This window comes from Meriones unguiculatus, chromosome 1 (assembly GCF_030254825.1).
Source record: "Meriones unguiculatus strain TT.TT164.6M chromosome 1, Bangor_MerUng_6.1, whole genome shotgun sequence".
Classification (NCBI taxonomy): Eukaryota; Metazoa; Chordata; class Mammalia; order Rodentia; family Muridae; genus Meriones; species Meriones unguiculatus.
Genome location: NC_083349.1, coordinates 22,721,003 through 22,735,437, shown reverse-complemented (window position 1 = coordinate 22,735,437; position 14,435 = coordinate 22,721,003). Strand labels below are relative to the sequence as shown.

General features: G+C 45.8%; 1 protein-coding gene across 4 annotated transcripts in view; it reads right to left on the bottom strand.

Annotated features, from left to right (window-relative positions):
• Window positions 1–1,912: 1,912 nt before the first annotated feature.
• Kmt5b (lysine methyltransferase 5B) overlaps window positions 1,913–14,435 on the bottom strand; it is a 53,291-nt gene continuing 40,768 nt past the window's right edge. For all 4 annotated transcript variants that reach the window (XM_060383461.1, XM_021634373.2, XM_021634380.2 and 1 more), the window contains exons 8-11: window positions 14,193–14,212; window positions 13,974–14,110; window positions 12,153–12,349; window positions 1,913–6,107 (exon numbers count right to left, since the gene is read on the bottom strand). In XM_060383461.1, coding sequence (XP_060239444.1) covers window positions 4,627–6,107; window positions 12,153–12,349; window positions 13,974–14,110; window positions 14,193–14,212 — 1,835 coding nt within the window. In that variant the 3' untranslated portion in view covers window positions 1,913–4,626. The remainder of the gene's footprint in view (window positions 6,108–12,152; window positions 12,350–13,973; window positions 14,111–14,192; window positions 14,213–14,435) is intronic.

Below are 14,435 nucleotides of genomic sequence, written 5' to 3'. Positions count from 1 at the left end.
TGCGTCCCGCTCTGGCTCAACTCTTTTCACACCCTGAACTCTCTACCTTCTGAACCCACTATCTCCTGAGGTCCCCGCCGGTCCTAGATCCACTGATCAGTGCTACTACCAACTGGGGCCCATGGATTTCTCTGGATGCTGACAGGTACTTCAAGATCATGGTTAATTATTTAATGAATTACACTGGGAATCTATAGCTAGCTCAGTATCCCCACCGTCCACTTGACATCTCCCCACACCTCAGACGACTTTGCTGACTGCTTGTGGGCAGGGCACAGCTCTCCACACCCTTAAGTTTTTTCTCTTGGTATTCTCATGGGAGGCCTGTGCTACCCTGGCCAAGTGTGGACTCCGCTTGTACCTAACTCAAAAAAAAAAAAACCAAAAAAACAGTATTCATTTTTGAGGCAGGGTCTCAATGTAACCCTGGCTGACCCAGAACTTCCTACATAGACCAGGCAGGAACTGAACTCAGGGATCTGCCTGCTTCTCCTCCCAAGTGCTGGGATTAAAGGCCTATACCACCACACCCAGCTCTTTATTAAATTTATTACAATTTATTCACTTTGTATTCCAGCTGTAGCCCTCTTCCAACCCAGCTCTTTTTTTATGCAGATTCATGTATATCGTTTGTTTACATGTATGTATGTGCACCACATGCATGTCTGGTGCGCATGGAGGCCAAAAAGAGGGTATGGGATCCCCTGGAGCTGGCGTTACTGAAGGTTGCAAACTGCCATGTGGGTGCTGGAAAGCAACCCAGGTCCTCCGCGAAGAACAAGTCTTCTTAGCAGCTGAGCCTTCTCTCCAGCCCCATGGGCTCTTCTCGCGTCCACGAGCCAGTCAGGCAATTCCTAACCCCTCCATTATCTTTAGGCTCTGCGGAAGTTTCTAGTGTCCTCCATTAGCCTTGCTTGTCCTTGATAACATCAGGGATTTCCCGGGCTAGACTTCTCCACTCTCCCTCACTAGCCTGGATCCTTCTGAAGTGAGGCCCGGCTGCTCTCTCTAAGGCCACAGAGGACAGACGGCTTTGGGTGCAGCATTCCCCGTGTGGGAGGCCTGCGTTGTGGGTGACTCAGCTTTAACTCGAGATCCTACCTCTGCAACTTCAGATGCTTAACGGGTGCGCAACACATTTGGCCTGTGTCTCAGACGGGGGCACCTGCCTATTGTGCCCCGGCGAGCATGGCTTCCTTTCGGCAGGGCAGACTATGGTGGCCCACCCCTACCTGCCGTGTCTGAGCAGGAAACTGGAAGAACTGATAAGAACACACAGTGACTATCTTGCGGCTTGTTGAAAGCCGCCTCCTCTTCTGACCTCAGATCGGCAGTTTGGGTTATGTGTAAGCCTCATGATCTGGGAGGGTGAGTGTGGCACAGGTGGGTTGAGGGGTGGTCATTTTCATACCTGACCCTCTGCTGTTCCATCTTTTGAGAACTATTGCTGGCCAGTAGCCACATGATGCAGGACACTGGGGAAGGAGACTGGGGCCTTCTCATGCATGCCAAGAGCCCACTTGCCCTCCTGCAGGGGCCACAAGTACCAGACCCCGGCAGTGTCACTGCGCCTCAATCCGCCTGGCCATGGGCTCTAGCCTACACAGCAGTATGTATACTAGTGACACCAAGTTGAAGTTTGAGGAGGGAGTCACAGGGTTTCCAGGCAACTTGATGCAAGCTAGCTGGGCTGTGGAAACCCAGTGTCATACTGAGGGCAAAGCCTCCATGGGTTTGGGCTGCTGAAAGCAAGCCTTTCTGTGAGAAGGACAGGCCCTTAGCTCTGAGTGAGTCAGACCACTGGGGACTCCCGGCCACCACAGTTAAAATGGCTCACTCCAACTCACCAACTGCTTCTTGCAAGCATCTGGTGGAACACTCACTCCTCAAGATACAGTGAACACTGACCAAATCATTTTAATTTCCGAATTTATTAAAATGATTAACCTCAATACTGCAAGTGCATGTACAAAATATTTGTAAAAAATGTTTTTAATGAAACGTTAAAGAACTTACCTCAAATGCTGAAAAAGTCCTTTTTCATTCTTTCAGTACAAGGAATACATTGTATCTCAAAAGTATTACAACTCAGCAAAACAATTTAAAACAGTAATTTGAAAAATGATTGAAAATTGAATACTTTACATATATTTCTAGGATCATTTCCTAATTCTTACAATTGCCAAAAACTTTACCAATCATTGCATAAGCTCAAGCTGAGAGTTTTATTGAGTGTAACCTTTTCCAGACTGGTCAAGAATGTGGGTTCTGGCACCCCCACAGTGAAGTTCTACAGCAGATCAAGAACAGTCTGAGGCCCCTGCCTTGAGAAACGGAAATAAGGTTCCCTAGAAGGCATCAGCAGCACTGCTGAATGCTTGTGCATACAACTCCTGAGAGGCAGCAACTCCTTACAATGTCACTGCTCTTAGACCCATGGGAAGGTCGGCCTCCAAAGATGAGGCCACAACAAAACTAAAATAAACATCATAAATAAGTTACTAAAATTAAGCTTAAAAATGGAGAAAATGGGAAATGTGTTTATTTTGTTACTTTTTCCTTAAGATCAAAATTCCTGAAATGGCTATTGTTGGTATTCAAAGAAATGGGAGGATTTAGCCTCAACAGCCCGAGTGAACATGGGAGTGAAGGGGACCTGCTGCCTTGTGCAGGCTCCTGAGCTCCTCAGCTTCCTGGAGGTGGCCCATGGCTCACACTTGTGCTTGAGGACCCCATGAGGACTGGGAGCACCACGGAAGGCGCTCTGGGTGCCTTGGGACAGGAGGTCCTGAGACACAGGGCTGCCCTATTACATGGCTAGACAACAGGTTGTGTGTGTGTGTATGTGGGCACGCAGTCTCTTTCCTGCTTCCAAATGAGATAGACACCCAAGGGTCAAAGTGCATGGCAAGGACAAGGCTGCACAGGACCACGGCAAGGATTCTATGATGCACAGGCGCAAAGACATCGAACCCTGGAAACACTCATGAATCTTACTAACTTCTAACTGGAACCTAGAGACAACAGTTTTAAGGATCTCAGCATTCCCAAGATGAACACTGCTAGGTGTCACCCACAACAGGGAAGCACTGAGGCGTTCTCTGTTGGACCTTTCCCTCCCTGCAGGTCCCTTCTAACATGCTGGGACACCAAGTCCCGTAGCTGTGTCACTTAGGAACACTGTATCTATCTGAAAGGACACCTACACATTTCCCAGAAAAGAAACAGACCCACTGGTGTCAAACACCTGCTACAGACTGATATTCTCAAATTCTTTGATTTATAAAATAATCCAGAGAAACAAACAAGCCTGGTATTGAACATAAAGCAGTAATCAAAAATTGCTCATTAAGTTACTTAAAATTAATTTCTCTTCTCAAAGTGCTTCAAAAACAAATTAAATCTGACTCCTCTTTTTGTTTGACTGATAATATAATCAAAAAAATCTGATATTTTCATAATAAACTAACATAAGCCAAGAACGTCCACTGATGCAGTGCTTACACTATATATTTATAATTTCCTATTTTATTGGCATGAATATTTCTAAACTTAAAAACCTTCCTGGTAAGTTCTTTTAATTTCTTATGACAAAAATTTCTCACAACACACAAATATTTACAACATACACATTGTTTTCAGCTCTTTACATTGAATCCCAAAGACAAATGTTTGTATAGGTTACCACAGAACAAAAGCTGTGACTCCTGTTCTTATTTCATAAACTATTATAAGTTAAAGTGAATAGAATTCTTTTAATATTCCTTGTAGCATTTTACAAGTGCAACAGAAACTTGAAGACCCAAATTAAGATAGCTGGAGTTCATCAGACAAACGCTGCTCGCTGTCGCCACGCTGTTCACAGCAAAGGTTTGAAAAAATAAGCACCAATCATTCTTGCAAAGAACAATTTTATCTAAAAGGATTGAAAAGTGTTAAATACACAGTCTTTAATTTACATTACAAGCAATAAATAAGCTGCTCTGAAAACTCATCCTGCACACCACCAGCCTTGTACATATAATGTACTCAAAGTGAGCTGTCACACAGAAGACTGCATTTTAATTTAAAGTTTTTTTTCTTCAAAGAAATCAATCTGACTTCCAGCCAATGGTCTATGATAACAAAGGCCACGGACAGGACACCTGGGCCGGTAAACAGTGTGAAGCTGACACAACTCCAAGGGGGAAACATCTAGCAAATAACCCAAAAGCCAGAGGTCGTTGCTGGTGATACGAGCAGATGCTGGAAACCCTTCCCACGAGGCTGCTCTGCTCCGCCCTAACTACGGCTTAGTCATCTAGAATAGAGGGCTGGCGCTTGCTCTGATAGGTGACAACATGGTGTGACCACATTAGTGTCTGAACGTCCTGTGTGGAGAGCTGCTGTCACTGGACAGTTTGCTGGAGCCTCTATCTTACAACAGGGATTTCCCTCTAACTCGGAATTGCACATTAGAAGGCTATTTAAAAAGTACGATAAAAATTTGCACAAATCAGACTTAACAGTCGGGATGCTGTACACTTTCTACAATATTATGCCTACAGGTGAAGAGACCACAGAAGTGCCGCGCTGAGAAGCTGTGGCTGGAACTTTACTTTAGTTCCCCAGGACAATGAGTGATGCTCACGCATTCAGCCTTAGAGACTGATCTTCTCTTCTCCTTGAAGAAATGTCGATGTCTATGGAGTCCTTCCCGACGATCAGCCTCAGCCGCTTGGCGGGAGGAAGAGGGATGAAGTCGTCCTCGAAGTCGTCCTCGCAGTCCTCCTCCTCCTCCTCCCCCTCGGAAGACGAAGAGTCGTCCGTGCTGTCCTCCTCGTACTGACTGTAGTCGTCCACCTCCATCTGGGACTCCAGCAGGGACAGGGGGTCACTGCAGCACACCCCGTTCTCATGAAGCCCCTCTGTGTAGGGGCCCCTGCTCTCCTCATCCCGCTTGAGCTGGATCTTGAGCTTGGTAGAGCTGCCGCCCGGCCCCGAGCTGACCCCATTACTGAGCTTTGCAACGTAGAGGTTGCTGTCACTTTCATGGTCTTTACTGAGCTTGATGCTGATTTTAGAGGAGTTCACACCATCACTCTCGTGGTCATTTGTCTTGCTGCTGCTGTCGTGCCGCCTGCGAAGCGTTAGCTTGGGGATCCCAGAGCTGTTCTCCAGGATCAGCTGTGCATCGTACCTGGTGACCCGCCGCTTCTTTTTACTTTGTGCAGTTCTGAAGCTGTCTTTTGTTGTGAAGCTGTCTGGGGTGACAATGGAGCAGCCAACAGGTGAGGAAGCAGAGTTCGCGTAGCTCCCAGGCACCCCGACTGTGCCACTGGGCTCACCCTGGCCAGGATGAGGCCCTGGCAAATCTGGCAGCCCATCCTTTCCAGGGAAGCTGTGCTCTGGACTGCAGTCCTCTGCCTTTGCTAAATGTTTTACAGGTTTCCCTTGTCGAAATTTCTTTCGTGACGGGCAGGGGTCGCCCTTGGGACACTCCTGTGGTGCTTCCTCCCTGTGTGCAGTCTCAGGGGCCAGCTCTTCCAGCACCTCTGGGGTTGGCTGCTGGCCACTGTCCGGGCAGGGTTCCAGAATGCCATTTTTATAGCCATCCAAGGGACTTGGTTCAAGCTTGATGTCAGTGGTCTCCTGCAGACCTGTCCTTGTCCTCAAAGAGCGCCGGGTTGTATATGTGCAGGGCAAACTGTCGCCCTGCGGGTGAGCACCTCTCCCAGGGTTCTGCCTGTGTTCTCTTGCAGCATGTCTAGTCAAGCACCCACTCCCCACTGCAGCATGGACTGGTCCCTCTGGCTCCTTCTCCTTCTTAATTGGCAAATTTTTATATAGCACAACTTTGGGCTCCTTCAGCACTAGGTTCCCCATCTCGAGCTTCCGTGACGTGCCCTTCTGGTCCAGCCGCTTGCAGTGGTTCCTCAGCTTGATCTTGGAAAGTAAAGGCTTTGCCGGCTTTCTCAGTTTCTTTGGTACCCTGGAATTGTTCATGTGCGCTAGCTTAGGTGAGGTAGAGTTGGAAGAAGCAGCTGGGACTCTTGGCATGGACTGCCTGGTCAGTGTTCTGCTCTTGCTGCTCTTTTTTACACCAACTGAAGATTTTCGGTTAGAAGCTGTGAAGTTTAGAAGATTAAAAAAAAAAAAGAAGAGGGAGAGAGAGAGAGAAAATGAAACCAGCTTGGTATTGCAATATGACATGACTAAATAATCCCCAATGCAGACCACCAGCCACAAGATGCTGACACACACATGTACAAAGCAGCCCTCAGAATAGCGTCCCTACATTGTCTCTGTTACGGTTCAAGGGTCACAGCATGGCAGGGGCCAAGGCTGCTCTCCTCTGGGTAGCTCCCATGTCAGAGCTCACTGGTCCAGAATAAGTATCTTGATTACATAAATGATTTAAAGGGAAAGTAAATAAAAGCCACAGTTTCTACCTTCATTTTATGTATGTATGTATATATGTGCCTGTACACATCATATATACATTTTGATAGGTCTGGAATTTGATAAAATAGACCAGGCTGGTCTTGAACTCTCAGCAATCCTCCTGCCTGTGTCTCTCAAGTACTAGGATTACAGGTGTGCACTGTAATGCTCAGCTTCTCTTCTGAACTCTTAGTCACTGTTTTTGTTTTTTGAAACAAGAGTTTCTTCATGTAGACCAGGCTGGCCTTGAACTCAGGAGTCTTAGTTACTATTTTAAATTACCTAAAGTGTGTACAACAGAGACGAGATGCATTAACCGCTGTACTCTAAGAGACACATTCTCTCCAACAGTTTTACACAGAACACATTCTAGGAACTGTATGCTGTCCTCTCCAATACTCATGTGTCAGTAGAAAAGCACACTACCATACGCTGTTGTCACCTGTGGGTCACCTGTGAGGGCAGGAAGCTACAGCAGGCGAGTGTCAGCTCCGGAGCTGCAGAGTCCCACAGGGAATCCCTGACAGTAACAACTAACTCAAGACAACAGATCCAACCTCTTCTCTCCAGAATAGACAGAAAAGCTGCACAAACTCAGGTGACAGCTGAGTGCCTCTCAAGAGGCTCTGTGGCTCAAGGTCATTTTGCCATGGCAGTCTGCCCTTGCCCTACTGTCTTAATTTCTCTTTCTACATTTACATTCGAGGCAATCACAAAACTTTGTTGTTTTTTTTTTTTTTTTTTTTGATACAGGTTTTCTTTCTTTGTGTAGCCTTGGTTATCCTAGAACTAGCTGTGTAGACCAGGCTGGCCTTGAACTCACAGAGATCCACTTGCTTCTGCCTCCCCGAGTGCTGGGATTCAAGGTGTGCACTGCCAATACCACCCAGCTCATTAATCAATTTTTAATTACTTAACTTTCTCAGTTCTACAGTGAAAAAGCCCAAGAGACTGCATCTCTCATTTGCCATACTTCCTCAAACATGGCTTCTTCCAGAACTATCTAAAACCAGGCTTTGTAGTCTCTAGCCTTTCATTTCCCTTTTCCATCCCACTCTTGCTCTGAACATGCCATCAATTCCAGCAATGACTGGATACATGGCATGCTTTTGCCACCACCCCTCTGCAGCCTGGGCCCTGGCCCTCCAGTGGGGCATTGCTAGGTGGACCACCACATGAAACCCAGTGTATACTTTCCAGCCCTTTCCTTTTTCATTTCTATGGACTGAATTCTGGTAACCAGTTTCATCTCCCTTGGGCTAAGAGCAAATGCTCCTGTCTTCCTTTGGCCCTGGCAGCCCATCTGCTATTCCTCAGGCGCCTGCCAGCCCAAACCTTTTGAATATTCCAGCTGTCACCACTCAGGCATTGACAGTCTCCAAGCCTCTACCCGCTCTCTCCTGAACCACAGATCTAGACTGCTAAACACTGACTGCAACTGCTTTACTGCTGATAGGCCTGCATTGTCTCCCAGAGCTCGGGCAGCTTCTCCCTCAGCTCCACCCTGTCAGCAGCTGCCCACCATCTGCCCACTACCCAAGCAGGAAGCTGACTTTCCCCAACTCTTCCTTCCATGCCTCATGTAGTCACTTGTTTGTCCTGCAGCATCTAACCCTAGTATCACTGGAATCCACCTGCTTCTCTTAGACATGGCCTACCTCCTGCCTGAACCTGTCTCACTTCTCCAGAGCTAGAATGACTTGTCCTATCTCATGTCACTGTGGAATGTAACCCTTTAAATCAGCCAATGCCCTGAGACTAAAGCCTGAAACCTTCAGCTAAGTCACAGTCCTTCTTCTCTCCATCTGCAAAGCAACAGGCTTTCTGATTAAAGCCCTCCACTTGTGGGCATGTGCATGCAAGTCCATCGGCTGTGGGCATGATTCACCTGGCCAGTTCAATGTTTAGGTAGCCTTTTCTGACTGGATTCTTTTGGTACCCATGCTCTCTTTACTTAATTCTTAATTAGTCCACTAGCTGAATTCCATTTTAAGGGGATTCTGAGTCTGATTTCTCTCAGACCCTCTCTCCATTTTTAGATTCCCTGTTGGTAGCAGTGCCAACACTTGATAAAGCGGCTCTTGTGTTTGTGATCTGAACCAAGCACAACAAACTGCACTTGATAGCACACTGTTTCAGTAGGTACTGGCCTTAGTGTCTGTTAAGCTATTCACAGTTTACTTGGAAAGTATCATCTCATCAAAAGTCCAGTGAAAAGGTAAGCTGAGAGAAACAAGCAGAGAAATGTGACCAAGGCTCTCCCACTGTGCCAGGGGCCAGTCACTATGCAGACATTTAAGCATACTTGTAGTGGATGAGGATTCCATGATGGTTAAGTCTAGAGCAGGAAGCTGGTGGCCGAGATCACAAACTGTGAGTCAACCACTTCAAAGTGTCCTGAGACTCTGGGTCCAGATACCCAGAGGCAGGAGTGCTCCTGCTGCCCTTGCTGAGTGCACTTTATTTTTTTGTGGTGATAAATAAACCCTCAGTGCATAGCCTGGGTGGTAACCTTGGTGGGGTGTACATTCCTCCTGACTGCTACCTGCTGGACACTGGACACAAATCAGATGATAAAGTGGTTCTTACCATGTCTATGAAGGAACCAAGCTCTCATGGGCTGGTGGGTCCCAAAACACCATCTACTGAGAAGTGGGACTTGAGCTTCATTGTGGCCCAGACCCTGAATTCCTGATCACTGTTAGACTGTCTGCATTATGGCTTCATTTCCAACTCATGAAGGACACAATGTATGGCCACTGACTGTGGCTATTCCAAGGTGTCATCGAAACTGTAAGATAGTGTGACACTCAGTGTGCACTATAAAATACATCAAAAGAACACAGAGTTGTCTTGAGCTCTTAGGCTGTGCTGGCAATGCATGTGAATCAAGTTTGTACTAGGGCCATGTCTAGTTCAGAGTCCAGAAAACCCTAAGCAGCACTTGAAAGTCTCTTGATTACCAGGAACAAGTACCTTTGCCTGTCAGGACTGGCAAAAGCCACCTGAAAAGAGTGATGGGAGGGGAACAGAAAGGCAGGCCTGGCAGGAAAATGAATCAGCAAGAGGTGGCAGTGTCAGAGAGAAAGAAGGGACAGCCCTGCCTTCATGCCCAGCCAGTGCTCCTTTAGTCCACATAAACTCAATCTTATGGGGCAATCTGCTGGGTCCTATACTGGCTTGTAATAAGGGCAGTCACTACCCACAGCTTTTGGGTGCTGCTTGAATCTTCATGTTTCACATACCCCCTTCTTCACTCCTGGGTGCTAAAGCAGAAAGCTGAGTTGGAGCTCTTAGGACAGTATCTCTCAGGCTTTGATTAGAGGAAGAATGTTTTCCTCATGCCTACGGAGCAATGCTGCTTTGTACACCTGTCAAAGCAGCTACCCTACCAGCTGCCAAACTGCAAATGAAGGCAGGGGAGAGACAGGCAGGGCAACAGCAGCCCCTGGCATGCCTGAAGCCCTGAGAGAAAGCTCTGATGCTTGCTAGGTTTTCTCAGCCTGCTTTGCCCTACTTTGTTTTTCACAGGGTAAGGATAAAGCACAAACACCAGAAAAGTAACATGTAAGAAGGAAAGTGAGGGCTAATGTCTGCAATGCTGGTACTTGGAAGGTGAGGCAGGAGGGCTCAAGCTCTGGTCTGGACTTTAGTAAGACCTTGTCTTTTAAAATTAGCATACCATAGGTAAACGCACTTGCAGGCAAGCCTGACGACCTGAGTTCCATCCCTGAGACCAGCACAGTGGAAGGAGAGTACTTGTGCTCTACCCTCCACACGTGTGCCACGGGACAAAAAAGAAAAAAAAAATCAAAACAGCTAGAAGAGAACTAGAGAAGCCCTAGTGAACATGTTGTAGTGAGCACTGGTTACAGAGAGCACAGAGGACACACCAAGAGGCTGTCTTATATACTTCTAGATGCCATCAAAATCCTAAAGCACCGTGGCACCAGCTATCTGGAGTGGCTCCTTCTGAGCCCTAGGCCATGCCTCCAGGTCACTGACAGTAACCTTGGCTTACTCTAACATTCATGTTCCAGAAAGGCATACTGAATAACCCAAGAGCCTAGCACAAGTAGTTACTAGCAAGGTTGAACTTCTGACTCCAAAATGCGGAGACTACAGTTCAAAGGTGCTGTGCATGCTCTCTGCCCTTGAGAAATAGGCGTGTTTACCCAGCTCTGCAGTGACTTTGCACTTGTCCCGAGGCCTAAGCTCCCCAGGATGGGCCAGAACCACCACATCTGGGTATTTTTCTAAAAAAAAAAAAAACCACTGGATCTAATAACAAATATTCCCCATGTCGTAACAAATTAGCACACACACCTCCGGAAATTATTTGTATTAAGTACGTAGGCTAAGTGGTGTACTGAGTTTATAATAAAAACTCTTAATGATCAAGTTCATCCACAAAAATACAGGTACTCTCTCTTCATCAGAGCCATTCTCTGAGGGTGGCTTTGTGGCTGTGTGGATGGCAGCACACACCTCAGTGTTTCCATGTAAGCATTTGTGAAATGGGCTTCACAATCTCCAGTGTCTTCAAGGAACCAGACTCAAGAAAACAAAGTTCATTACACTGCCTTTATTAATAAAACCAACAGTCAACACGGAATGAGAGAACTAACACCTCCTCTTTGTTCACTTCGGGCCTCAGCTAAAAAGTGTAAACTTGAGCTACACTAATGCTTGTATACTAGAGGTTACTAGAGTCCTGGCCTTGGACTTCAAGTAGCAAGTAGATTCAGATATTCACGCAGTGGCATTTACCATCATGAAGACACTTTCCCTTTCTTCAAAATTTTCTGTAAGGGAAAGGTACACCCAAGGGTGGGCTGAAAACATCTGAAGGCATGGAGAAGATCCTGGAACACCCAGCACCTGAGGGGGATCCTAAGTGCTCAGGCACTGGACACTAGAGTGCTGGAAAAGATACTCTGTGGGAAACCAAGGCAAACCTTTCTCACAGACGACTCTGGTACAGACAAGTCAGACGGGAGAACACGCCGTCATCTACAGAGTGGCATCTAGAGAACACCGGTGTTACCCAGATGAAGGACAGCAGCCACAGGGGTTCCAGCACTTCAAGCTCCACAGATGCCACGCTGTCTTTGGCCTATGTAGTGGTTCTTCTCTTCCTTTTCTCTTTGTTTACTCACCCCCGACCCCCAATTTCCATTAGATATTCCACCAACATAAAACTGGCAGCTCAGAGCTTGCTTCCTTCTCCTTTCATCTGGCTTGCTACCTTCTGTCAAGGTAATCAAACACCCCACAACACAGCCACATCCAAATACTCCTCTGGCACACTTCTGAGCCTAGTGAACTAGGTTGAAGATGGAAGCCTTCAAGCCACAATGAACTCTGGGTCCATCATGTCCCTAGACTGGCTGGAAATGGACATGGGTAGCCCGATGAACCAGCCAAGCTCTTGCAGGGCCTAAAACACGATTACAGCATCACTAACAACCTGAAAATGTTTACCTCAAACATAATGGTGCTAGAACTTATGCTGAATACTCCAACATCCAATTACCAAGTATTCAAAAATACATGTTGACGTTGGCCCTGCATTTGGAGTGGCTACAAACTGCTATGGACTAAAATTTCTAGCTGAAATGCCTGGAGTCCCAGTTTCTATCAGTATTTGCAGCTTCAAAACTATTGAAGCATGCTATAGAAGAACTAAGGAACACAACCAGCACCTTATAGCAAGCTCCCTTACTTACTTGCATTGTCTTTTTCCTGAGTGGTATCTGCGTCAGTGTTAGAGCTGACAGACTGACTGTCTGAATTTTTGCTGCTGTCACCTAACTTTTTAAGCCTATTTAAGCGTTTATCTGTTTCTCTGAGTCCGTATTTGCTATTGATAACAGGAGCAGGCGCAGGCAGTCCTACTCTGGATTTAAAAGCACCAGTTCCCCGTCTGAAAAAGAAAACAGCAAAGGTCAAACAAATGGAGCAGATTACTTAAAACAAGGTTGGCCGCTGAAGGTACTTGGGTCACATCAGGTCAAGAGCTGAGACGAACTGATGAGGCCTCCATCAGAGCTCTCAGGGGAGATCCAGCATGCATCTACCAAAACCTCTTTTAAAACTATACTTACAATGATTGTCTCAATTATTCATAAGCTGCCCATGGACCTGCATCTGTAGATATACTACACAGCCAATTCTTTAATTTACATTTCTTTTCAAGTAAGCAAAACTAAGATACTACATTAAAGCCATTTTACCTATTACTTAATTTGCTTGCACCATGTCTGTCTCTGACAATAAGGCTGCACTGAACACATGCTCTGAAAGCTCACATCTCCACAAAACATTCATGAATGTAGTCAATGTCCTGTGATTAGTGTTTGTGTGTTTGCGTGTGTGTATGTACACACGCTCACACCAAGACCAGAGGTGGCTTGTTTTCGAACTCTGTTTGCTACTATCTATTGCTAAACAATGTAACAAGTTTGATTACAATCACTTTATAGTATAATCTTTAATACTCATTAAGGCAACTTTCCTTTTTTTTTTTTTTTTCTTCGAGACAGGGTTCCTCTGTGTAGCAGTGGCTGTACTGAACTCACTTTGTAGACCTAGTTAGCCTCAAACTCATAGAGATCTGCCTGCCTCTGCCTCCCTGAGTGCTAGGATCACAGGTATGTGCCACTGTGCCCAGCGCCCAGATTTTTTTTTTTTTTTTTAAAGACAGGGTCTCATGTTTCCCAGGCTGGTCTGAAATGTTCTATGTACACAGAATGACCAGAACTTCTGGTCCTCCTGCCTCACCTTATGACTGCTGGAACTACAGGCATGTGTCACCATACTAGCCTCTATTAAAGCTCTGGGATCTACCCAGGGTTTCCTGTGCTGTAGGCAGCTCTGTATCCACTGAACTACACCCACTGCCTTTCCTTAACCTTTGCTGTTATCACTGCTGTGTGGTGCTGGGGATTAGGCTTCTTTCATGTTTTGTTCTGAGAGCTTTCTTTGTATCCTAGGCTTACCTCAAATTTTTTCCAGTACATATGCCTCAGCATCTGAAGTGCTGGGATTACAGGTATAAACTACCATGCCTAGCTTCCCCTAAAGTTCTTTAAATATTTTTTTTTTCCCTTGGTTGTCAGACTTACTATTTTATAAACTTTAAAACAGTTTTGGTCAATTCCAAAAACGAAGTTTCAAACTATTTATTATTATGAAAAGTGACACTGAAGTGTTCACGAATAATACAACAGTTCTTTTTACTTAGATCCTACCTTGAAGGCCTGTCGTCAGATTTTAAAATTAAAAAACTTTCTAGTGAATCATGTACAACTAATGTAGAAACTTAAAATCACCACTGTGTGTTTCCTTTGCTCTCCCTCAGAGATCACCGTTACTATTGTTCTCTCACAAGTAACTGCTGCATCACATGTGACTCTGTTTCTCACAGTGCACTGGTGCTGAGCTGCAGTGCATGCGCGCTGGCTCTATACTCACAAGATGTGGGCGGCCGGCGGGGTCGATACCATAACCACCATCACAGTTAAATGAAGCTGAATAGGATCCTTTACCTTTCACAAGTGTAACATTCGCAGAACTCATTATTTTCTCCAAAAAAACCATCTCCATAGTAACAAGAAATTTCTTCTCCAGGTTCAATATCTCTCAGAGCCTTCACACATGCTGTATCTCGACCAGTTGACACAAACTGAAATAGAAGTAACTTGTTAAGAGTCTCGTACCCAATGCAGATACAGAATCTGAGGTGTTTGGTTTTCTTTTATGCTTACCTTACAGTTAGGTCTGCAATCTGAAAAATGTCCAAAAGAGAAAGTCAATTAACTGCTGATAAGATCTGAAACACGAAGTTACAGAATCTGAAAAGGCTTTTCAGACAACTTCATAATTTCTAACAGTTTAGATTTCAAGTCACACTGGGCATATTTAATAAGTCTGAAGATAACGGCCATTCCAAACTCCCCTCAGTATGGCCAGGCCACACCAGCAGTGGGCAGCCAGCCCACACAGTGCAC